General features: G+C 35.7%; 1 protein-coding gene across 1 annotated transcript in view; it reads left to right on the top strand.

Moving 5' to 3' along the window:
• Positions 1–397: 397 nt before the first annotated feature.
• ERGIC2 (ERGIC and golgi 2) overlaps positions 398–25,814 on the top strand; it is a 46,348-nt gene continuing 20,931 nt past the window's right edge. Inside the window, exons 1-6 of the mRNA XM_008573587.1 lie at positions 398–516; positions 9,492–9,634; positions 11,188–11,296; positions 14,665–14,711; positions 16,215–16,285; positions 18,462–18,502. Coding sequence (XP_008571809.1) covers positions 9,529–9,634; positions 11,188–11,296; positions 14,665–14,711; positions 16,215–16,285; positions 18,462–18,502 — 374 coding nt within the window. The 5' untranslated portion in view covers positions 398–516; positions 9,492–9,528. The remainder of the gene's footprint in view (positions 517–9,491; positions 9,635–11,187; positions 11,297–14,664; positions 14,712–16,214; positions 16,286–18,461; positions 18,503–25,814) is intronic.

Here is a 25,814-nt window from a genome sequence, read left to right on the forward strand (position 1 = left end):
AACGAACAATCAAAAGCGTTACACGTGTCTAGAAAAGGAAGTTTAAATATTCTTGACCGGGAAAAATCAGAACGCAAAGACAGGGCACAAAACAGTGCGGAGACTGAAAGAGTGATATGCATTAGGGTTGCTAGTGATAATTATAATTACTGCGCCCGAGGCTCTCAGTAACGACATGGTGTGAGCTGAGATTGGTTCTGTGATCTCGCAGTGCCAGTCCGCAGGTAAACCCTCCCTTCCCGGAGTCAGACTCCGGACTGGCCACGCGGTTTTACCCCTAAAATCACTTGCAAGCGCGTGTCCGTTTAAGCACGCCCCTTTCATCTTGACCACACCTCTTGACTCACTCAGCGCTTCGTCCGCAGAAGGAATATCGCGAGAACTCTACGTTGTCTCCCTTCTGACGTCTTCAGCGGTGATAGTCGCTTTTGCTCTCGCGATATTTCGGGGGCCACTGGAGTCCGGGCGAGCCGGGCTGCTGTGAAACATGGCGGTAGGCTGGGAACGTAACACCAGGTAAAATACTGAAGCCCCGCGGGGTGCTGTTCCCTCATTTGTTCCAGGGTACTCAGGGCGTGAATGCGGTTAAGGGGACTGAGAGCCTGGCATGGGCATGGCTCCCTGTCTTCATCGCTTGCCTGTGGAGAGCGGGTGGACCAAGGAGCCGCTCCACCTCCCCCGGGGGCGTTACTGGCAGGACCCTGGGCAGCGCTGCGACTGGCAGCACCCCACTCCCTGGTCCGGGTGCCTCTACGCTATCTTGCAACTCGAAGGAGTTCAGGTGCTTCCTCGATAGCCCCTTACCCTGTCCCATTGCTTTTCACAGTGCCCGGTGCCCCGTGGCTTTTCCTGCCCGCAGGCGGGAAGGGTCCCGCGTCGTGAAGACCAGCCCCGGCGGTGTCCCGGTCCTCCCGGGTGTCTGGTTCCCCACCCCCATTCAGACCCATACCACATTCTTGGCAGCACGTTGCTTTCTCTTTCTTTTTAAGAGAGAACGAGGTCTTGGCCTCGCCTCGAAGGAGAGTTTTGCACGCTGCTCCGGAAAATGAGAAAGGGGCAGGGCAGAGCGAGATGCTAGGAGAGACAGGTCTGAGTGTCATTACTTTCTCAACGCGAGAAACCCTCCGAAGGTAACGTGTCAACTTGTGGTAGGGAATAGCCTTGGAGTTGATAGGTCATTGAGAAATCGCATTCAGGAACTTTTATGTTTAGGATTCAGTGCCCTCGAGACTTGGGTAAAATCACGTAATATCTGTTAAAATGTTGCGACTGGCTTTCAGAAACAAAATTTAAAAACAGGGTTTATTCATTGTTTGAAGTTCAGTTCAGTATTTAAATTAATCGCCTAGCCTGTTACATTGATATCTAGTATAAGCCATGATAAAGAAATGAGTCTGGCCTGTTCACTCAAGAAGGACTTAGGGTTATTTACCTAATTTGTTTATTGATATCTTTAAGTAGATGTAATTTTGCCAGTTCACTTAGAGGAAAAACTAGAGAGAAAGAAATTCCGTGTTTTTTGTTTTTTGGTTTTTTGGAGGGTAGGGGGAGAGAGGGGAAGAGTTTTTTCCTTTTTGATAGTAAACTTTAGTACACATCTGAGTATTGTAATGGCTTCATGGTACAAATGAAAAATATATCAAGTTGGAAAGATCTCTCAAAGGAGATCAGGTCTAGTCTGTTGTTGGAACAACAACTACAGCGACAACAAAGAATTTGGAAAAAACAAGAATTTTCTTTGGGGGTTGTTGATTTAAACGCAAGGAATGGCAAATTTATTTTTAATGTAAGTTACTTTTAGGCAGTTCGTTCCTGTTACAAGTCCTATTTAATAATCTTCCAGTATTCTGATTCTGCCTTTTAATGTCTTAGTGGCAAATTATTTAACCTCTCTGTACCATAGTTTCCTCATTAGGAAAATGGAAATAATAATAATGCTAACTCATAGGTTGTGAGGATTAAACGTTAAAACGTGAAGCATTTAGAACAATGCCTTGCATACAGTAAGCACTTAGTGTTAGCTCATGTTATTTTTTATTTTCATTTTTTTAACTTCTGTAGTTACAAATGTCGTTTTGGTACTTAGTCAAAATATAGACTAAAGATGGGCCGGCCCGGTGGCACACTGGATAAGTGCGCCGCTTGGGAAGTGTGGCGGCGCTCCCGCCCGAGGGTTCGGATCCCACATACAGACCGGTTCCCGCTCACTGGCTGAGCGAGGCGCGGGGGCAACACCGAGGGTTGCGATCCCGTTGCCGGTCCCCGGTCCAGTACGGGGGCAACACTGAGGGTTGCGATCCGTTGCCGGACATGGAAAAAGACAAAAAAAAATATATATATATAGACTAAAGATAATTTTAAGAATAATTTCTGGGGCCGGCCCGGTGGCGCACTGCTACAGTGCGCCGCTTGGGTTCGGATCCCACATACAGACCAGTTCCCGCTCACTGGCTGAGTGAGGTATGGGAGCAACACCGAGGGTTGCGATCCCGTTGCCGGTCCCGGTCCAGTACGGGCACGACACTGAGGGTTGCGATCCGTTGCCGGACACGAAAAAAGACAAAAATAAATAAATAAATAAAATAAAATAAAATAAAAAAAAAGAATAATTTCTGACCCCCCAGATTGATTAAGCCCTCTTTGTTTGGTTTGGTTAATGTGTCCTTAAACTCTATCTTCTAGTTGCTTACTTTCTTAAGCTGTTATCCTTTCTTAATTACCAAGGCACAAATTCTTCTTTTCTGCTTCTCTATGTAGTTTTGTTGCAGTGTAGGTCAGTTCTACCCCTGTAGGTACCTTGTTAACTAATGCTCCTTGCTTTTGAGAACATTCATTCTATTATAAATATATTTCGTGTGTCTCTGACCTTTTCCTCACATGTTCCTTACACTTCTGTACTTTATTTTAGAACACTTTGATTGATTTGCTACTATAGTCAAGCCATTCTTTGAGGAGAATTATACTTGCCCTTGCTTCACATTGCTACCAGGCCCTTCCAATTATTCTGGTTCTATCACTCTACAGTCTTTCTTTTGACTTTTTTCTATCAGTCTATGCGATTCTCACTCTATGAGATTATCAATTAAACTTAGATCCTTTCCCACTTTCTTCAAAGACTTTAACATCTAAATCTCAAATGTCTTACAAATTTTTGGATTTCTTCAGAGAATTAGAAACGTATTTATTAAATGTCTCATTTTTATCTTGATTAGAAACTAAGATAGCCATTATGTTCCTCACCCCAACCCAGCCCGTAAAAATAAAATTATAGAGAGGATTCTGAAAAGTTGATCTTTCCAAATTTGTTACACAACTGGTAATTGCCTGGATGGGTAATCCAGGTTTTTCTGATCACAAAACTCACATTTATACCATCTTACTTGGCTTCCAAGTAAACCTTTTTACCTCTTAGAAGGTTATGAGACTTACTTGAATTATATTGGGGTAAACAACTTTTAAAACATAATGATGCTATTGTAAAAGTTTCAAATTTTAAAGTAAAAAAGTACTTTTTTTGATATCTAGTGTTTGTAAAGTGAAACTAAGCAATCTTATAAAATGTTTTAATTGTAAAGTATTCTAATGAAGTATCACTAAGTACATTTAAAATTACAGATTTTATTTTTGAAGTTCAGCAGTGGCCTGAATAATATTTGTTTTATCTCCTTTCTCATTCTCCTTTATGGCCTAAATTGCTTTCTTGGGGCTCTGTAACAAATTACCATAAACTGGGAGGCTTAAAACAACAGAAATTTATTCTCATAGTTCTGAAGGCTAGAAGTCTGAACTCAAGGTGTCAGCTCCCTCTGAAGGCTCTGGGAAAGAATCCTTCCTTGCCTCTTCCTAGCTTCTGGCAAACCCTTGGTGGCTCCTTGTGGGCAAGTCACTCTGATCTCTGCCTCTGTCTTCACATGGCATTCTCCCCATGTGTTTGTGTGTCTTCACATGGCATTCTCCCCATGTATCTGTCTGTCTTCACATGGCCTTCTTAAAAGGATACCAGTCATTAAATTTTGGGCCACCCTGATCCAATATGATCTCATCTTAACCAATTACAACTGCAAAGACCTACATATTTCCAAATAAGGCCCATTCACAGATGCCGGGGATTAGGACTTAAACATATCTCTCTGGGGACATAGTTCAAGCAACAACATGGTCATATATATTTAGCAATTAAATATTTCTCATGTTGCTAAATATATATTAAAAATAGAAGTTAACTCATAAAAACTTGGGTAGCAGGAGGTAGCATATCTCCATTTTTGTTTGGAGAAGTAATTAAACTTATTTGAGCAGACCGCAAAAAGGTTTCATGAATTCTGTATTGTAATTTTGGCAAAGCATATGATAGCCTCATTATATTCATATAAATACAGTGATAAAATATTATATTCAAATAGATACAGTGATAAAATATAGACTATGACATTACTTACATTGAGTGTTGATAATGTCTGTTTGTGTTCCATCATGAGAGGTGGTTTCTTATTCCTTATGCAGTTTTTCAAAGTATTGTCTCAATCTCAACTGTTATCAATAACTTCCCTGGATTGAGTTTGTTTTTATTTGTTTTGTTTTTTAATATACAGAACAGTTTAGGAGAGACATCAAAGAAAACAGATGTGGTACTGGAGATTATCTAGGTATGAATAGCAGTACCAGCCAGTAGGCAAAGGAGTCTAGTGTAATGGCTTCTACATTTTTGGATTTTGTGGACTAGTACAAAAAACATGACGATACTTCAGAAAGTTCATGGAAAGATTAGCATTATTTTTAATTCTGTTTCTTCACAAACTTTTTAAAGTACACTTGTATACCTATAGGAAAAAAACAGGGAAAACGGCTGAGCTTAAGGACTGACTTAGAGTTACGGTTTTTAATTTTGCTAAATAAGGAAACAAAACAAAAGCCAAAAAAACCCCCCCAAAAACCTCTTACCTACTTTTATTATTTCATAAAGGAAAGGATATTTTGACACATAAAAAGGAAGGAAAGGATCTCAGAATAAAGGACAGATTTTTTTAATTGAAGAAATTCAGATTTTACAAATTTTTCTACATTGTCCTTGGTTTTTTCATTTAAGTAGAGACTAGGAAATTTTGTCACAGAATGACAATGATTTCTGTGAAGCATTGATCTAGGGTATTTCTTTTTTTTTTTTTCCTTTTTGTCTTTTTTCGTGACCTGCTACGGATCGCAACCCTCAGTGTCGCGCCCATACTGGACTGGGACCGACAACGGGATCTCAACCCTCAGTGTCGTGCCCGCACCTCGCTCAGCCAGTGAGTGGCCAGTCTGTATGTGGGATCCGAACCCTCAGCGGGAGCGCCACCGCGCTCCTAAGCGGCGCACTGTAGCAGTGAGCCACCGGGCCGGCCCGATCTAGGGTATTTCTAAATGCATTTTTGAGAATGGCTGACCAAGCTAGACAGGCAAATAGAATGGGAGCAGTGGAATTGGTAACTGGTAGGATTCCAAGGGAATGAGAGCACTAGTGAAAATGAAGAGCAGATCTGTCCTGGTCAAGAAAGAGCTTGAAGGATAGTTAGTTCCATTGAGAGAGGAAAAGGATGTTTTGGAGTTTAGAGATGGAATAGTTTTAAGAGTTGAGAGGAGCCAAAACAGGGCCTTGCTTGTCAGTGGCTTTGCATAAAATTAAGATGGAGGTCACTGGAATAGAAGAACTGTTAAGCTTACATGGTAAAAGGGTTTTATTGTGAAGGAATGCCATAGGATGAATGCCATGGAATCATGAGTTCCAAAGGATGATGATGGAATGGGGAAGAAGAGAAGCATATTGAATGCTCCAGGTGCTGGAATAATTACAGACATTATAAATATATCCAGATGTTAGTGGAAGATGGCAGCAACTACTGAAGTGAGAGTCAGTGTACACTGTGTTTTAGAACATAAACTCAGTGAACAAAAGCCAAGCTGCTTATGTTCAAATCCAAGTTCTACCGTCTGCTGTGTAGGCCTGGGGAAATTATTTGACTGTTCTGCACCTCATTTCCTCATCTATAAATGGGAATAAAAATAATATCTGCTTCGTAGAGCCATTTAGAGAATTAAATGAATGAATATATAAAGTGCTTTGAATAATTCCTAGCACAAGGCATGAAAATTAGCTGTAATTCTAACTATGTAGTATTTGTGTTAATTATTGTTATTATTAGGGGAAGGTAGACTTAAAAAGGTAAAGATGATTGAGAAATGTGATAAAAAATGATACTTCGTTACCTTGTGGGTCTCAGAAATGATGTAAGTATTGGAAGGGAATTACCAGCAGGAGAAAGTCAGGTTTCATGACGAGAACAGATAGAAGGATTGCTTTCTGAAAAACTAGAAGTTATTGGATAACTTGTTTATGTCAGAACAGTGGCTTTATAGAGTGCAGTTGCAAGTATTAAGGATGGAATGAATTTCTTGGAGGTAGGTTAGTGCAGAGTTTACAGGAATGGAACAGAAAGAGTGGCAGAGTGGCAAGGTGCTCTATTCTAGAATAACAATATTGGAAAATAGGAATGAAGTTAGAGACTGGAAGGTAGCCAAGGGAGATATATTAGCTAGACTTTTAAGGGAGGAGTGCTGAATACGTTGTTTGTATTAAGGGGGTTGTAAAACTAGCTACTTGCCATATCTTTCTAGTTATATATACTTTACATATAATTTAAAAGAAAGCATTTATAAGGCTTGTTATAAAAATATAATATTATAGAAAGTTTTGGAAGTAGAATTCACTATTTTATTCATTTGTTCAACAATGCTCTACTGACTATTTGATAACCACTGTTGTAGGTACTGAGAATACTGTAGTGAACAAAACAGAAAAATCCTCCTCTTTGTGGATCTTATATTTTTATATATTTACTTAGGTAAGTAAATATATAAAAATATAAGTAAATATACCTAAGTAAGTAAATATATACTTTATTGTGATTTGAAAGCTGTGCTACTATGGAAATTTCTTTACTACTTTCCATTCCTTAATAAATATTTACTGAATGCTTGTTCTGCCAGGCATCGGAGACACAAAGGTCAAGTTAGAGGTGGTTCCTGCCCAAACAATCCAGTGGAGAAAACAGAAAATGAAACAAGCAATTAGAAATAGTGTGATAAAGGTTTGGTGTTCTATGAGCACATAGATTTGGAGGGGTCATGGAAGGTTTTTTCCCCTTACTTGGAGAGATAAGTAAACTGGGCCTTAATGAGTGAGTAGGAGTTGGAGGGTGGGGGGAGAAAGTATAGTTTTGGCAGGGAGAATGGCATATTTAAGGAATTGAAAGTGATTTAATGTGGCTGTAACTTAGACTGCCAGGGACTGGGTTTGAAGAGAGGTAGGTAGGAACTGGTTTTTGAAGGCCTTTATTAGGATACGAGTCCAGACTCTAAGTGCAATGGAAATTTATTCAAAGATTTTAAAAAGAAATGTTATATGATGAGATTTATATATGAAAAAAATAATTTGTTGTAGTATGGAGAATGAGTTGAAGGGTTGAAGATTAGAGGTTGTTGAAACAATGCAGTGATAGGTTTAGTAGTTGGGACGAGGGCCTGTCATATTTTATCATATTTCTCAATCATCTTTACCTTTTTAAGGAACTCCTCAGTGAACTTGAAGAAGAGAGGACAGATAGATTTGAGAGAAATTTAAGGAAGAACATAAGTCTAAGGATGTAACCCATGTTTCTGGTTTATGCAGTTGGGTGCATGTTGTTATCATTAACTAAGATAGAGGATACAGGAGAAGGAACGGTTTTGATCAGGTGAAGTATTCATTTTTGGACTTGTTGAGTCTGAATTGTCTTCAGAATGTTCAAACGAAAACGTAATAAAAAGGCAAGGAGACATATGTCTGAAGAAAGATTTGGGCTGGAAATAAAGATTTTGGAGGAGTCAAAGTCTAGATGAAAATTGAAGGAATGGGAGATCACTGTAGAGATTGGGAGGAGGACTTAGGGCAGGATCTGAAAGGAAGATGAATCTGGAAAGTAAGCCAAAGAGGATATTAGAGCTATCATGAAAATCAGGAGTATAGTATCACTATACTATAGGTAAGGGACTGTTTCAAGAAGAAAAAATAAGTGATAAACAATGTATTTTCTCAGGTGAAATTAGATAAGGACTAAGAAGTGTCCATTGGATTTAATGCTAAGAAAGTTGTTAATGACCTCGCTGAGAACAAGTATGGTTAAGAGGTTAGATTGGAGTGAGGAAGTAGTCACAATGGATGAATGGGGCAACTCATTCTTTTAAGTTAGGCTATAAGTTTCGCTAGAGATCTATAGTTGAGTTGGACTTGAGTTTAAGGAAAAGTTTGTTTTGTTTTAAAGATAAGAGTTATGAGTATATTTAATATTTAACTAATCAGAATTGAAGAAGGGTTAATTTTGGTGCAGTTACCACTAAACAGGTACAGAAAATAAATTTGGTTATGTTCTCAGAGCTGAACAAACTTCGGAGAGCATGGCTTATGCCTAATAGACACTCACAAGCTTAATTTACAAATGAGAATAACAGTTTTATAATTGACATGGAGGTCTGAAACTGTCATCTGTTTTGTCTACATCATCTATTTTATTTGGAAAACCATGTACTGAAGGCCACTTTCTGAGCATGGAATCAGCAAGGGAAGTTAGTTAGATGTTTTTAATGGCAAATGAAATCAGTCTATTAATGCTTTTAACTTCACTTTAGGGCAGTAGCTCCCTCGTGAACTGATTAGTAGTATCTTGGTCAGGGCCTTTCTTTTTTAGACAGTGTTTAGGATTACTGCCAGTTTTTATTTCTCTGACTCTTCTTTTTCTCCATGAATGACCTTTCTGTGGCATATTTTTTCCATATTAATCCTACCCATTAGGTATTATTGCCAAGATCTGTCTGCTTTCTTTTTCTTGTAGTGACTTCTGTAACCATCTGATTTATTCTGCTATTATGTGTTGATTTTATTAACACAACTTTGATTTCTGGGAATTCTTTATAGTATCACTTACTGTATTATTTATTAATCAGTCTTATAAAATTATATAAATATCTGAGAATTGAGCTATCATTTGTTTGGCTTTATAAACATATTTTAGATATAGTTGGCATACTGATCAAAAAGGGATAGTAAGCAGTCATTACTTCATTGTCATCCATTACTGGGAATGTATTATTTTTATGTATTTGTGGAGAAACAAGTGTTTCTTATTCTAATTTGTATATTTAAATATTATGAAATGAATGTGATTGAATTACTTTTTACTTTTTATTTTCTAATTTTTTTGGCTATTTAATGAGTTTGCATGTGTAAATTACCTTTCTTAAGTAGTATTTGTCAGGGTGGAAGTAGGGAAAAGGTAGTGCCGTGGATAAATATTGATGTTTTTTATCTCAAGGAGGGATGAGAGTGCTAAGTTGTTCTAAGGATATTTGTCAGTTATCCTAAAATAAATCTTTTATCTCTTTAGAGGATTCATTTATTCATTGATTTATTTATTCCTTAGCATGACTATATGAAGGAAGAGGAAGGTTTTCCTGAAGATGAGGCGGCTGAATCGGAAAAAAACTTTAAATTTGGTGAAGGAGTTGGATGCCTTTCCAAAGGTTCCTGACAGCTATGTGGAGACTTCAGCCAGTGGGGGTACAGGTGACTATCAATTCAAATTAAAACTTCTTCACTAACTGCAATTTCTGAGTAATCTAAATCAACAACACAAAGAAATGTAGCCACGAGGAAGAACTCATCAATGAATTGTGCAGTAATTTTGTAATTGATCTGTCTGTCTTCATGTCACACTGTTTGCTCTAATTTTATTCTTCTTTATATTCTCTATAGCTTCCAACCCAGTGCCACCTGGGCATTTAGCAGAATTTATGAAAACGTCAGTGAACAAATTAATCCCAATTCTGCTGCTTTGGTGCTCTTCAGTTACGTATAATTACATTAAAAAGATTTTTATGTATAAATGGAATTGAAGTTGGAGGAAGTTATTTAATGATCTTGAAACTGCCTCATTCCTATTTTGGTTAAGAGTAAGTGAGTATAGGCATTATAAAATATTCTTAAAATTTCACATTACTGTCGAGAGACAGCATGGGGTAATGGTTAAGGGCTTAAACTTTGGAACCAGACTGTCTGGATTCTAATCCCACCTCTGCCCCTTTATAACTATATGACCTTGAGGAAGTTACTCAGATCTGTCTGTGCCTTAGTTTCTTCTTTCATGAAATAGGGATAATATTAATATTTACTTTCCAGGGTTACTGTATCAGTTAAATAAATTAATATTTATAAAATGCTTAGAGCAGTGCCTGGTACAGGTAAAAGTATTTGTTAAATAAAATAAATAAATAATGAAATATATAAGAAAAATAAATGATTACAACAATATTTACTATTATTTATTTCCCCATGAAGAGCTAATTAAATAGCACTTCACACATAGGATTGACATTTTATTTCATAAAATGTGTAATAAGTTGTTTACTGTTTGTAATTGCTTGTTAATAAGTTCTGTTAATGAAAATAACGCAAGTTCCTGTTATACGACCCATTTTCAGTGTGTTTTGCCGTAATATATGATAGCTCTTTCCTTTCTGTCATATCTTTTACTTGATTTTGTAAACAAAGTGATTTTTTTATGAGATTGCAAAACAGAACAGAGTTTGATTAGAGACTTGGGAGATATTATTTGATTTTCTGGCACACAGATTATTGTGTCTTCTCAGGATCTGAGAAATCAGGCTACTTTTTACTTGTTTTAAATTGGGCTATAGCTATGGATGCATTTTTAATAATGAGAATATTTTAAAATTTGTACTACTGTAAAGCATACCTACTTTCATCCTTTATCATATCTGTGCCACGGCTATAACAAAGTAAAAATTTTGTGTCTTGTAAAATTTTGGCAAATCTATTTAGTGAGAGATGCCCTTAAAATTGAAGAAATAAAATGCTTTCTGAATAGTGCAAATGTTTGTGTTCATATTTGTGCTCATAACTCTTCATTTTTTTAGCTGTTTTAGAAAAAAATATATAATGAACATTTTGAGGAAAAACCTTTTATGGTATTCATTCAATTGGCAATCATATTAGACTTTTTTTTTTTTTTTTTTTTGCTAATTTTAATAGTTTCCTGTTGTTTACCTTTTCTTATTATTTTAATTGTTTGTTGTTGTCGTTGTTGTTGGATTTCTCAGTTTCTCTTATAGCATTTACTACTATGGCTTTATTAACCATAATGGAATTCTCAGTATATCAAGATACATGGATGAAATATGAATATGAAGTAGACAAAGATTTTTCTAGGTAACTATGTTTTATTTCTTAAAATACCTTTAGATTCAAATTGTTTTTAAAATAGCATGCCTTTAAAAAAAAAAACAAAAAACCTAACCTTTTATGTTTGGTTTATTTAATTCTGGAGAAATAGTCCTGAGAAATTCTCACTAATTGCATGCATTAGATAAAACATTTTAGAATCATTTAAATACTGGTTAAATTATAGAACTAAGGTTCTCTGAGTTAATATGCACTTGTTTAAAAGGTAAGGAGAACATGAATTTCCTTAGATGTGGATAATGGTAGAAATTGTTTAATGTTTGAAACTGTTTACTCCTTAGACTTTGAAATATCTTAGTGTTCTGTGTGTGATAGAAAATAAATTGTCTAAAGATACATTTTATATACTTATAACTTGATTTCTATAAATTATATCTAACCTAAATTTTTATGTAAATATATCACTTTTAAACCTTTGAAAATATAGTACCTTGATTAGATGACAAAATATATTTTACATTTATTCATTTCATTATTTGGACTTTTTAATGGATTGAAGATAATAGGTTAAGACTGCATTAAATAAGGAGACACATTTAATTCTCCTTTCCAATCCTGGCTCTGCCATTTACTAGCTACATGACTTTAGGGAATTTACCAAATCTGTGTGTGCTTTAGTTTCCTTTTCTGTAAAATAGGTATAATAATTATAGTATCTTCCTCATGGAGTTTATGAGAATTAAATAAGTCAACATTTGTAAATTGCTGTGTAACCCTGGGCAAGTCACACAGCTGATTTCTTTTGAGCCCCAGTTTCTTCATCTGTAATTTGAGTATTATTTTAGATACCATTAGTTTTCAAGGAATTTGTTGTTCTTTTTTATTTGTTTTTACTACCAATGAAACACTTTCTATTTTTTGCAAATGAAGTCTTACATAGTTCATCACATAAGCATGGTGGGGATGCCCAGAAGATTGTCTGCTTGGCCTCCTCCTCTGGTTCCTACAGCATCTCATAAGCCTAAACCTCAGGGTTATTTGGAACACAGTGTGAACTCTAGACAACTTTAAGACTGTGAAGCTCTAAAAATTTGTAATTCCTATTGAAATCAGCTGAAAATTATTACAGTTAGAAAAGTTTTTATAGAAAGCACAGGACTGAATTTGATTGTACCTATTCTTTTATTCACAATTCTTAATTACTTGTGGTATTTGAAAATTTGATTTGAACTAATCATTTCAAAATAAAGCATTGGTAGAGCATTTTTAAAAGGTGATACAAAACTTGAGCCATCAGGTGATTTTTTTCTGGTAGGTTGGTTGCATTTATCCTGAGTAACACAGACCTAGTTTCCAATACGCCAACTTGAATGGTTATGTGATCTTTTTTTTTTTTTTGACAGTTTTCTTATTGAAAGATAATTGATTATATATGTTTACAGCATCAAATATCAATACATGTGTAAAATATGTGGTCATCAAATCAGGATAACTAATATACTCATGTTTACAAAATGTAATCAATGTTTGTGACCCTTAACTAGTTTCTCGCCAACCCTCTTCTGTTTCCCCCTTTCCCACCTCTAATAACCATGGTTCTTTTCTGTCTTTTTCTGAAAGTTTAATGTATTATTATATTTGTTTGTTTGTTTCTTTTTTTTAATTTTAGCTCCCACTTATGAGGGAGGACATGTGGTATATCTCTTTCTGTGCCTGGCTTATTTCACTTGACATAATTTTCTGTAAGTTTATCCATGTTGCTGTGAAAGGCAGAATTTCATTCTTTTTTATGGCAGAATAGTATTCCATTGACTATATATACCACATTATCCCTAACCAGTCATCTGTCAATGGACATTTAGGTTGATTGCAATTCTTGGCTATTGTAAGTAGAGCTGCAATAAACATGGGAGCGCAGGTATTCCTTAGACATGCTGATTTCCATTCCTTTGGGTATATACTGAGTAGTGGGATTGCTGGGTCATATGGCAGTTGTATTTGTTTGAGGAACCTCTGTGCAGTTTTCCATAATGGCTGCAGTAATGTACAGTCCCACCAACAGTGTAGAAGGGTTCCCCTTCTTCACATCCTCACCAGTGTTTGTTATTCTGTCTTTTTTATAACAGCCAGCTTAACTGGACTGAGATGATATCTCAGTGTGGTTTTGATTTGCGTTTCCGTGATGCTGAGTGATGTTGAGCATTTTTTCATGTGTCTGTTGGCCATTTGTATATCTTCATATGAGAAATGTCTGTTAGCTCCTTTGCTCATTTTTTAATTGGGTTACTTGTGTTCTTACTGTTGGTTGAATTGTCTGAGTTCTTGTATATTCTAGATATTAATACTTTGTTGGATGCATGGTTTGCAAGTATTTTCTCCCATTCTGGAGGTTTTCTTTTCACCTGTTAATTGTTTCTTTTGCTGTGCAGAGGCTTTTCCCTGACTTCAAACTATATTGCAAAGCTATAGTAACCAAAACAGCATGGTACTGGCATAAAAACAGACACTCAGACCAATGGGACAGAATAGAGAACCTAGAAATCAACCCACATACTTACAGCCAACTGATCTTTGACAAAGGCAACAAGAACACACATTGGGGAAAAGACTGCCTCTTCAATGAATGGTGCTGGGAACACTGGAAGTCTTCTGTAGAAAAGTGAAACTAGACCCATACCTCTCAACATATAGCCAAATCAACTCTGAATGGATTAAAGACTTAAATATGAGACCAGACACTATAAAACTCCTAAAAGAAAACATAGTGGAAACACTTCAGAATGTAGGACTGGGCAAAGATTTTATGAATATGACCCCAAAAGCACAGGCAACAAAAGAAAAAATAAACAAATGGGGTTATATGATCTTAAGCCAGGCATTTATTTACACTGGTCTGAACCCTAGTGGTTTACTTGAAAAACTGTGAAGTCTTCCATTTTATAGCTCCATGATATAGAATAAAGAAGTTAATATTTGTAGGGCATCTAGCATAATGACTAATGTAGGGTATTTGCTTGATAAACAGAGGAGTAAGATGTATAATTCCTAATTCTTGATTTTCAAAGTTTTACATTCCTAAAGGAATATTCTGTCTAAAGTTTATGTAAATAGAGATTAAGACTTTTTTCTGAGTTGCTTGAAGTTATTGATTGTAGAATTGCCATTATTAAATTAAAGGATACTGTGTTAAAAACCTGTGAAATCACAAAGGCTTTGGAATAATTACAAAAAAGAACTTTTACTTTTAAAATGCCCTTGTTTTGGAAATCCAGTCGAAGTTCTAATTGTCATATTTTATTCTCCTTGAAATGCAAGTTTTTCATAGATCAATTGATTTCTATTTCTCATTTTTTTATTAATTGATAAGTACTAATGTTTACCTTTTGTCTTTTTAGCAAATTGAGAATCAATATAGATATTACTGTTGCCATGAAGTGTCAGTGTAAGTACACCTTCAACTTGATGACTCTGTGTAGTTTATTGTTCAAACAATTGCCAATAAAAAGTAAAAACCACTGGTTGTATTTTATCTTTCTTTTATAATATTTTTAAATTTTACTGTGGTGTTATTTAATAACGTAAATTGTTTTACCTTTTAGCTTGTATTCTTTTTTTTTTTTTTTTCCTTTTTGGTGTCCGGCAACGGATCGCAACCCTCAGTGTCGCGCCTGTACCGGACCGGGACCGGCAACGGGATCGCAACCCTCGGTGCTGTGCCCGCCCCTCGCTCAGCCAGTGAGCGGGAACCGGTCTGTATGTGGGATCCGAACCCTCGGCGGGAGCGCCGCCACGCTTCCCAAGCGGCGCACTGTAGCAGTGCGCCACCGGGCCGGCCCTCAGCTTGTATTCTTCAAATTTCTTCTGCATAAAAAGAAGAGACTTAAATTTCCCATTAGTATAATTTTTAAAAAAAAAGAAAATTAGAGGAAATTTTTATGTATCAGAGTTTTAGTTTTGGTATATTTTTTTCTTTCTTGTTTAGCATATGAGTTTTTACAACCCTGTTCCACAAACATTCACTGTTTCAGTTTACTGCCCTTTGCTTTTACAATTACATTTTAAAATACAGATCCAATTCTTTTAACTTATAGTGAGTGATAAGTTATCCTTTTTTGTTTTCTTTACTGGCTTCACTTGATTGTACTGGTAGAATTAGAAAAACCTTAATATGCCAAATAGATAATGTTTGAATTAGTATTTCTCTCAAAAATGAGGATACTTTTACATGAGAAATATCTTTTGACTGCTTGAAAAGCAGAGACCAAGAACTCATTATTTCAGACAAAACTTTTTAAAGTGTGAAATTATTCTACCCAATTAAGGACATTAGTTTCTGGTAGATTTCATCTCAGAAAAACCTGGAATATTTTTCCCTATTCTGTTTATTTTTACTTCTGTTAGTGGTTTTAATAAATAAAGAAATACTTTATATATAAACTTCAAGTTGGTGTTAATACTGCTTATATCATATTTTGCCTTATTTTGAATGTCTGAATACCATTAAAATTTTAGCTTTTCAGAATAAAATTTCCTATTTTTGATTTTTAAAAATGCATCAGTAGCTTTGCCTTAAGATTTCTTTTAATCTCTAAAAATAATTCTTGTAATTAATATTTTGTTCAGCCATTTAGTACTTATGTTTAGGTTCTTGCCAACTTTTGCAAAGCTCTTCAATTAAGTAAAGTTTATGCTTTTTACCATGGGATTCAGAGTCATCTTTTTTACTGAGCAAGAAGCAGTTCAAGAATTTATTAAATTTTGGAAATTAATTTAATCTCCACTGAAGCTATGTAATGCAATTATCTTAACTTTTGAACAAATAAGCAGTATAGGAAAGTGATTCTACATACTTTGTGAGTTTTTGTTACTTGTCTTAATTTGTTTATATCAGATATAGTTTGGCTTTGAGCATGGAATGTAAAACTTCTAATTTCTTTTTATGCAGATGTTGGAGCAGATGTATTGGATTTAGCAGAAACAATGGTTGCATCTGCAGACGGTCTAGTTTATGAACCAGTAAGTTTCATTCACATGGTTTTGAAGTATACGCTTTAAGAAATTGAACCCTTAAAGGCAGTTTTGATATTTCTTTTAGTTTGGCCTGAGCTAGTTTTTAATAGAAATTTTTTGTTATTTCAAAAGTCATCCGTATTCTTTGTAAAAAAAATTTAGGGGGAAAAAGTGATATCTAATACCAAAGTCTTGAGATAGCCATGGTTAACATTTTGGATAAGCCTCTAAAGTCTGTTTTATAAACTTACTCATATTTTATATTTTTTGTTAATGCTTTCTAATGGTTTCCATTTCTCTTTTCTTATAGTTACTATAGTGATGAAATTTTCTTGTTTTTTTTCTAATGATATGGAAACTCATGTTCTATTTGTATTCTATTTTACCAAATTTAAGTCTTTAAAAATATTTGAGCTATTTTCTTTTATAATAAGGAATAAAGCAGTATCTTCTTAAGAGGAGAAATTTCATAGACATTTACTATTTCTCCCTCCTTTGTACTTCTCCCAAAGCTTGTGAAATGCTGATATTCCTCTAATATCTTCAAGCATCAGCTGTGTATAACATAACTGATTTATCAAAAAACACCATCACATTACAGAGGCAGGTACGGTGATAATCAGTCATGATCAAAACTAGCCCTAAAGAAGGTTTTGAGAATAAGCATGGAACTCCTAGCTACTCTGAGTTGCTCACTGCTCTGTTGGCATTGTGGTACTTAGGTTTACACATGCATTCTTGAGTTTTTTTGTTTATAATTGGCAGTTGTGAACTCTTCTTTAAGGACAATTGCAAAATGAAGACTAAAGGGATGGAGGAGGAGTAGAAATAACTGAATATGTGGGCTTTAAGGAAAAAAAGTAAGCCCTTGGCCAGTTTTGATTACTGAATTATTTTTAGTTTACAGCAACAAAATAGAGCCGGCTGCTTAGCTCAGTTAGTTAGAGTGCAGTGTTATAACAGCACGGTCAAGCATTCTGATCCCCTTATTGGCCAGCTGCCAAAACCAAAAACAACCTAAAAGATATATGTGCCTTTTGATATAAATTTTTTTAATAGAAATTTCTCCAGAAGTGGTAACTGCCACTCTGAACCTCTATTTAATGACCTGTTTCTCCAGTCAAAAAGTTTATTTTATAGTGATTTTTTTTATGAGGTTACAATTTCAGATACTATGGAATTTCAGATATCATGTAAGCATGCTACAGATAAGTTCATCAGGAGGAGTAATCAAAAGCAAACATCAGAAAGATGGGGTAGTTTAATTTGGAGCATATGGTTGTATAAAATTTAGATAGACATGAAGTTCATAGTTACAGGTGAGGAAGGTTCCAGATTGATATAATTTAATTACCAAAGTTGCAGAAGTAGAACTCTTTGGTAGTATGAAGTATACTTCACTTTGATTAGAAAGAAAAGATTTGTAGGGTGGAAAGAAGTAGGTTAGGGCCTGATTGTGAAGCAGTAGTTACTAATGTTTATAATTTTTGAAGTAGAGTTAATATGTTTTGCTATGAGATGGCTTTATAAAAATCAAAAGTGTACATTTTGTTGCAAATTTAAGTTGTGGCTACTGCCACAAAACCAAGAGAAGCTTGCGTGTTTCTCTCTGATTTTACACATAGCCAAGTGTGACTTTGAATTGATAAGGATGGTGTATAGATAAAATTTCTTGAGTTCTTTGCTGATTTATACATTTGGGAATTACTGTGGTATTTTTTAACTTATTTCAAAAATTGATGATTTTTATCATGGTATTTTCCCAGCAGGTATATGGGCTTTGGATGCTTGAATATTATACTTAAAACTGTATGTCTTTTTTTTTCAATAATTGTTGAGTTTTATGCTAGCATTATTTAAGTGATTTTAAGTCCTAAAATACCATATTGTACATATTGTAAATTGACAACTTTACATTCCTCTCCATACAACAACATCCATTCCTATCATATAGATAACTAATAACAGAAAAATATATGTGATTAGTAAAACTTCTTTGTTATTTTTGAATAAAAATATCATATTAAAATTTCATAGTTTGAGGTATAGATTAAATGTAAATCATAAATATTTGTTTTTAGCAGCTGTATAAATTTATATTTCTTGCTCAAAGAAAATTTTTAAAAATTGTGATGTAAAGCCAAGTTGACAATGCTATTGATTATGTTTTCTTTGATTTCAGGCAATATTTGATCTTTCACCACAACAAAAAGAGTGGCAGAGGTAATAAGTGAACAACATACTGTGGTCCATAGAAAGCTAGGCCACTTTTTATCTATTTTGTCTATTGTAAACTATTGGACTAACATAGTCCAATGTTTCTCTAGGGATTTCTTTGGATGAATTATTAGCCGAATTTAGTATATAATATAATCCTTATAATTTGAAAAACTTTGTCAGGTCTTATGAAAGTCACACATAATCTTTTCTCTAGTATACTTTGAATCATAAATAAATTTTAGTTTTTATTTAAAATTTTATTAACTTAAAAATAATTATAAAAATAATATATGATCATTGTTTAAAATTGAATTTGAACAGAAAGGATATAAAGGAAAAAGAAAAATCCCCTCCGCATTCTGTAAACTAGCGCCACTGACCAGTTAAGTTTTTTGTATGTTTTCATGTATACTTATATATTTTTTCCCTAATATAAATGGGATCATTTTATATATTTGTCCTATAACTTCCTGTTTTCCACTTCGTATGATATTTTGAATATCTTCACATGTCAGTGTACAGCAAACCTTTGAACAACACAGATTTGAACTACATGGGTCTACTTATACTCAGATTTTTTTCAACTGCAGATTGAAAATACAGTATATGTGGGATGTGGATCCTGTATATATGAAGGGCCAACTTTTTATACACATGGGTATTCAGCTGTGTGGAGGTCGGCACCCCTAACCCCTGTGCTATTCAAGGGTCAATTGTATTTAGTAGTACATTTTATGGATAGACTAAACTTTATTTAATTGGATCTTTATCAATGGGCATTTTGATTGCTTCCAGAATTTTAATATTAAAAACACTACTAATGAACATCCTTGAACCTAATTCTTTATATACTTTTGTATATATATATCACATAGGTATATATTACACGTGTATTATATATTTTATATATATATGGAATATTTTCAGAAATGGAATTCCTCTTTCAGAGGATATTTAATTTAACGTTTGGATAGATAATGCCTCCTAAAATACTATTTCACTTACACTGCAAAACTGTATGAGATTGTTTCTGTACAACTTTGTCAACAGCTTAAATACCCAGACTTTTTAAAAAATTTTTTTGCTAGTTTGATGGGTGAAAATTAGTATGGCACTTGTTTTAATTAGCATTTCTTTACGAATCATTTGAATATCTTTGTGGGGGGTTTTTTTCCTTGTACTTTTTATTTATTTATTTATTTACTATGAATATTCATGAGATACAAAGCTGATTGTCCCCCTTCCTGCCCATGATGTGGGGGCCAGATTCATACTGGGGGCATATCCATTACCAGAAATTACTTTTATACCCTTTGTCCCCTCCCAATTATCCCCCAACCTCCCTCCCTTTCTCCTCTCTCCTCAACTCCAATTTGTAGCACTAGGAATGTCCCCTCCCTCTGTTGGATCACGGCACTACTGTGGTCTTTCTGTCCTGCCTTCCTTTCTCTCTTAGCTCCCACATATGAGTGAGCACATGTGGTATTTATCCCTCTGTTCTTTGCTTGTTTCACTCAACCTAAGTTTCTCCAGGTTCATCCATATTGTTGCAAATGGGAGTATTTCATTCTTTTTTATGGCAGAGTAGTATTCCACAGTATATATACCACAGTTTCCTTATCCAGTCATCTATTGATGGGCAGACATTTAGGTTGGTTCCATATCTTGGCTATTGTAAACAGAGGTGCAATAAACATGGGAGTGCAGGTATCTCTTCGACATGATGATTTCCATTCCTCTGGGTATATACCCAGAAAAGGGATTGCTGGATCATATGGAAGATCTATCTGTAGTTGTTTGAGAAACCTCCAAATTGTTTTCCAAAGTGTATGTACTAATTTACATTCCCACCAACAGTTCAGTAGTGATCCCTTCTCTCCACACCCTTGCTAGCATTTGTTATTCACCATCTTTTTGATTATGGCCAGTCTAACTGGAGTGAGGTGGTATCTCAGTGTGGATTTAATTTGCATTTCCCTGATGACTAGTGATGTTGAGCATTTTTTCATGTATCTGTTGGCCATTTGTATGTCTTCCCTTTAAAAATGTCTATTCATCTCCTTTGCCCATTTTTTAATTGGGCCATTTTTTTTTTTTTTTTACTGTATAATTGCTTGAATTCTATGTATATTCTGGATATTAGTCCCTTGTCAGATGCATAGTTGGCAAAAGTTTTCTCCCACTCTGTAGGTTGTCTTTTCACTCTGTTGATTGTTTCTTTTGCTGTGCAGAAACTTTTTAGTTTGTTATAGTCCCATTTGTTTATTTTTTCTTTTGCTGCTTATGCTTTCGGGCTCATGTTCAGAAAGCCTATGCCCAGACCTAACTGCTGAAGTGCTTCACCTATATTTTCCCTTAGTAATTTTACAGTGTCAGGTCTTATACCTATGTCTTTAATCTGTTTTGAGTTGATTTTAGTGTATGGTGAGAGGTACATATCTAGTTTCATTCTTCTGCATATGGATATCCAGTTTTCCCAGCACCACTTGTTGAAGAGGCAATCTTTTCGACAATGTAGATTTCTGTTGCCTTTGTCTAATATCAGATGGCTATAAGCCTGAGAAGTGATTTCTGGATTATCAATTCTACTCCACTGGTCTGAATGTCTGTTTTTATACCAGTACCATGCTGTTTTGGTTACAACAGCTTTGTGGTATAATTTGAAGTCAGGGAGAGTTATGCCTCTGGCTTTTTGTTTTCTCAGGATTGCTTTGGCTATTTTGGGTCTTTTGTTTTTCCCTATGAAAGGTAAGATTGTTTTTTCCATTTCTGTGAAGCATGTCATTGGTATTTTGATGGGGATTGCATTGAATCTGTTTATCGCTTTGGGTAGGATAGACATTTTCACAATGTTAATTCTTCCAATCCAAGAGCATGGAATATCTTTCCATCTTTTTGTGTCTTCTTTAATTTCTTCCAGAAGTGGTTTGTAATTCTCATCGTAGAGGTCTTTCACCTCTTTGGTTAAATTGATCCCTAGGTATTTGTATTTTTTTGGTGACAATTGTAAATGGGCTTACTTTCTTTATTTCTCTTTGTTAATTCATTATTTGAGTATATAAATGCTACTAATTTGGGGGCATTTATTTTGTATCCTGCAATGTTACTGAAGTTATTAACCAGCTGTAGGAGTTTTTTGATAGAGTCTTTAGGTTTTTCTATATATAGTATCATGTCATCTGCAAACAGGGGAAGTTTGACTTCATCTTTTCCAATCTGGATTACCTTTATTTCTTTCTCTTGCCTTATTGCTCTAGCTAGTACTATGTTGAATAAAAGTTGTGAGAGTAGACATCCTTGTCTTGTTCCTGTCCTTAAGGGGAAGGCCTTCAATTTTTCCCCATTCAGAATAATACTGGTGGTGGGCTTGTCATAAATGGCTTTTATTGTGTTAAGGTATTTTCCTTCTATACCTAATTTGTTGAGAGTCTTTATCATGAAGTAATGTTGAATTTTGTCAAATGATTTTTCAGCATCTATTGAGATTATCATAAGGTCTTTGTCCTTGAGCTTGTTGATGTGATGTATCACATTTATTGACTTTCATATGTTGAACCATCCTTGCATACCTGGGATGAATCCCACTTGATCATAGTGTATAATTTTCTTAATATGTTTCTGTATTCTAATTGCTAATATTTTGTTGAGGATTTTAGCATCTAGGTTCATCAAGGATATTGGCCTGTAATTTTCTTTATTGTTGTGTCATTATCTGGTTTTGGTATCAGAGTTATGTTAGCCTCACAGAATGAGTTTGGGATAGTAGCATCTGTTTCAATTGTTTGGAACAGTTTCATGGGAATTGGTATTAACTCCTCTTAAAAGTTTGATAGAATTCAGCTGTAAAGCCATCTGGACTTTTTTTTTGTTGGAAGATTGCTAATTACCGCTTCAATCTCCTTGCTTGTTATTGATCTGTTCAGGTTTTCTATGTCTTCTTGGTTCAGTCTTGGTAATTTATATGTATCTAAAAATGTATCCATATCTTCCAGATTTTCAAATTTGTTGTCATACAGTTGTTCATAATCGTCTCTAATGATTCTTTGTATTTCTGTGGTGTCAGTTGTAATGTTCCCCTTTCATTTTTGATTTTTGTTATTTGAGTCCTCTCTCCTTTTTTTTTGTTAATCTAGCTAATGGTGTGTCTATTTTGTTTATCTTGAAAAACCAACTTTTAGTTTTGTTGATCTTTTCTATGGTTTTTTGGGTCTTTATTTCATTTAGTTCTGCTCTGATCTTAATTATTTCTTTCTGTCTACTGCCTTTAGGTTTGGATTGTTGTTGTTTTTCAAGTTCTTTGAGGTGTAGCATTAGGTTGTTTATTTGGAGTCCTTCCATTTTTTTGATATAAGCATTTACTTCAATAAATTTGCCTCTTAGTACTGCTTTTACAGTATCCCACAAGTTTTGGTATGATGTATCTTTATCTTCGTTAGTTTCTAGAAATTTTTTGATTTCCTGTTCAATTTCTTCTTTGACCCATAGTTCATTCAGGAGCCTATTATTTATTTTCCGTGTATTTGTATAGCTTCCAGCGATTTGCTTATTGTTTATCTCCAGGTTTAGCCATTGTAGTCTGAAAAGATTGTTGGAATTATTTCAGTTTTTTAAAATGTGCTGAAAGTAGGTTTGTGACCTAATATGTGGTCTATCCTGGAGAATGTACCATGAGCTGATGAGAAGAAAAGTTTAGCTGTTGGGTGAAATGTTCTGTATATATCTGCCAAGTCCTGTTGGTCTAGGGTGTATATTAAATCCTGTGTCTCTTTGTTGACTTGTTGCCTGGAAGTCCTGTCCCGTCCTGAGAGAGGGGTGTTCAGATCACCCACTAATAACGTATTAGGTCCTATCTCCTTCTTTAGGTCTAAGAGTGTTTGCTTAATATATCTGGGTGCTCTGGTATTGGGTGCGTACATGTTTATGATTGTTATGTCTTCTAGCTGGATAGTTCCCTTTATAATTATATAATGGCCTTCTTTGTCTCTTTAAATGTTTTTTGGTTTAATGTCTATTTTGTCCAATATGGGAGTAGCTATTCCTGCTTGTTTTGGGTTTCTATTTACATGGTATATCTTTTTGCATCCCTTCACTTTTGGTCTGTGAGTGTTTTTACAGGTGAGGTGCATCTCTTGAAGACAGCATATACTTGGGTCTAGCTTTTTAATCCAGTTAGTTAGTCTGTGTCTTTTGAATGGGGAGTTTAGTCCATTCACATTGAGTAGTTATTGAGTAGTGTTGTTTAATTCCTGTCATTTAATTGCTACTTGTTTAGGTGGTTTAAATATCTGTCGATCATTATTTCCCCTTTTATTTCTCTTCTTCAGTGTCAGTTAGGAAATTAAGATGGAGTGATTTAGCTTATTTCTCTTTCTTGCTGGCATTTTTGTTTTAACTGTGGGTTTTACTCTTTCTTGTGTATTCATGATGATGGTCACCATTATTCAGATTCCAGATGAATGACTCCCTTGAGAATTTCTTGCAGGGCTGGTCGTGTGGTGGTGAACTCCCACAACTTTTGTTTATCTGGGAAATATACTATTTCTCCCTTGTTTCTGAAGGAGAACTTTCCTGGGTAAAGAATTCTTGGCTGGCAGTTTTTTTCTTTTAGTGTTTTGAATATATCGTTCCACTTTCTTCTGGCCTGTAGGGTTTCGGTTGAGAAGTCTGCTGTTAGTTTGATGGGGTTACCCTATAAGTGACCTGATGCTTTTCTCTTGCTGCTTGTAGAATTCTCTCTTTGTCTTTGAGCTTTACGAATTTAACTAGAATATGTCTTGTCAAGGATCTTTTTGGGTTGAATCTGTTTGGGGACCTTTGAGCTTCCTGGATCTGAAGGTCTGTATCTCGCCCTACACCTGGGATGTTTCCTGGTACTATTTCCTTGAGTAGGTTTTTGATACCTTTTCCTTTCTCCTGCCCTTATACCCACAGTTCAGATGTTAGAGTGCTTGAGGTTGTCTGCTGGCTCTTGTAGGTTTTCCTCATTATTTTTAATTCTTTTTTCCCTTTTTTGTCTGCCTGACTTATTTCAAAAAGACCATCTTCAAGCTCTGGAATTCTTTCTTCTGCTGCTCAAGCTCTCAGTTGTGTTTTCTATTTCATTGAGTTTTTCATTTCTAGAAGTTCTGCTACACTCTTTTTTATGGTATTAATCTCTTTGTAGATTTCCTCCTTCATATTCTGGACGCTTTTTCTTGTTTCATTGTGTTCTCTAATTGAGTCTTCCTTTATTTCTTCAAGTTTTTTTAAGATCATTGCTCGAAATTCTTTTTCAGACATTTCAAGGATTCTCTGTTCCATGGAGACTGACTTTGGGGCATTACTGTCTCCTTTTGGTGGTGTCATTCTTCTTGATTGTTTGTGCTTCTAGTGTTTTTTCACTGATGCATGTCATTTGGTAGGGGGTTTGCTTCTTCTGTTACACTGAGGTTGGCTGTGGAGGTTACTGTGGGGGGTGAATTGTTTTTGCTTGATAGTAGGTGTGGTGGTGGTTATGTTAAACCACCTTGGTTCCTGTTTGAGATTCTTCAGTCATAGAATGAGACCCTAGTGCGTGTAGTTTTGCTGGGCCAAACTCAGTGAGTCAGAACCATAGGCTGGTGCTCCCCCCGGGGTCTGAAGTAGGGTCAGGGGCCATGTGTAGCTGCCCGGTTCTGCTGTCTGGTGCTGCTGCTGGCTGCTTCCTGTTGGCTTCCCGGCGTGGTGCCATTCAGGGCGCGGTGGGCAGGGCCTAGACCTCCCCCTCCTACCCCCCCTCTCACCCAGGTCCAAGGCCGCTGGGTGAGGGAGCCACGTGAAGTCGCGGTTCTGCTGGCTGGCACTGGAGGGCTTACCTGTGCGGTGCCGGTTCAGGGTGCGGGGCCTGGAACTCCCCACCTGCCTGAGTCCAAGGCGGACGGGTGAGGGAGCCGTGTGGAGCCGCAGTTCCGCTGGCTGGCATTGGCGTGCCCACCCGAGCGATGCTGGTTCAGGGAACGGGGGCGGGGCCTCCCTTGTATTTTTATGTGTGAAACTGCTTGGTCTTGCTGTATGCCCATTTTGCTTGCTTGTTTTATTTTTTTCCTTAACTTTTAAGAATATTTTGTATATTAAAGAAATTAATCTTTTGTTAAAAGTACTTCCCCACCCTCATATATTGATATTTTTTTCTGTTCTTTTCGGTTTCCAGGCATTGTCTTGTACTTAGAAAGGCTTTACCTAATTTAAGATTATTATTAGGAAAAAAATTTTTTACCCACTTTTTTTCTAGTTTCTACATACATTTCAACAGTCTTTCTTTTTTAATTTCCATTTTCACCATGTGGGGGAATTTTAA

Source organism: Galeopterus variegatus, unplaced genomic scaffold (assembly GCF_000696425.1).
Source record: "Galeopterus variegatus unplaced genomic scaffold, G_variegatus-3.0.2 Scaffold937, whole genome shotgun sequence".
Classification (NCBI taxonomy): domain Eukaryota; kingdom Metazoa; phylum Chordata; class Mammalia; order Dermoptera; family Cynocephalidae; genus Galeopterus; species Galeopterus variegatus.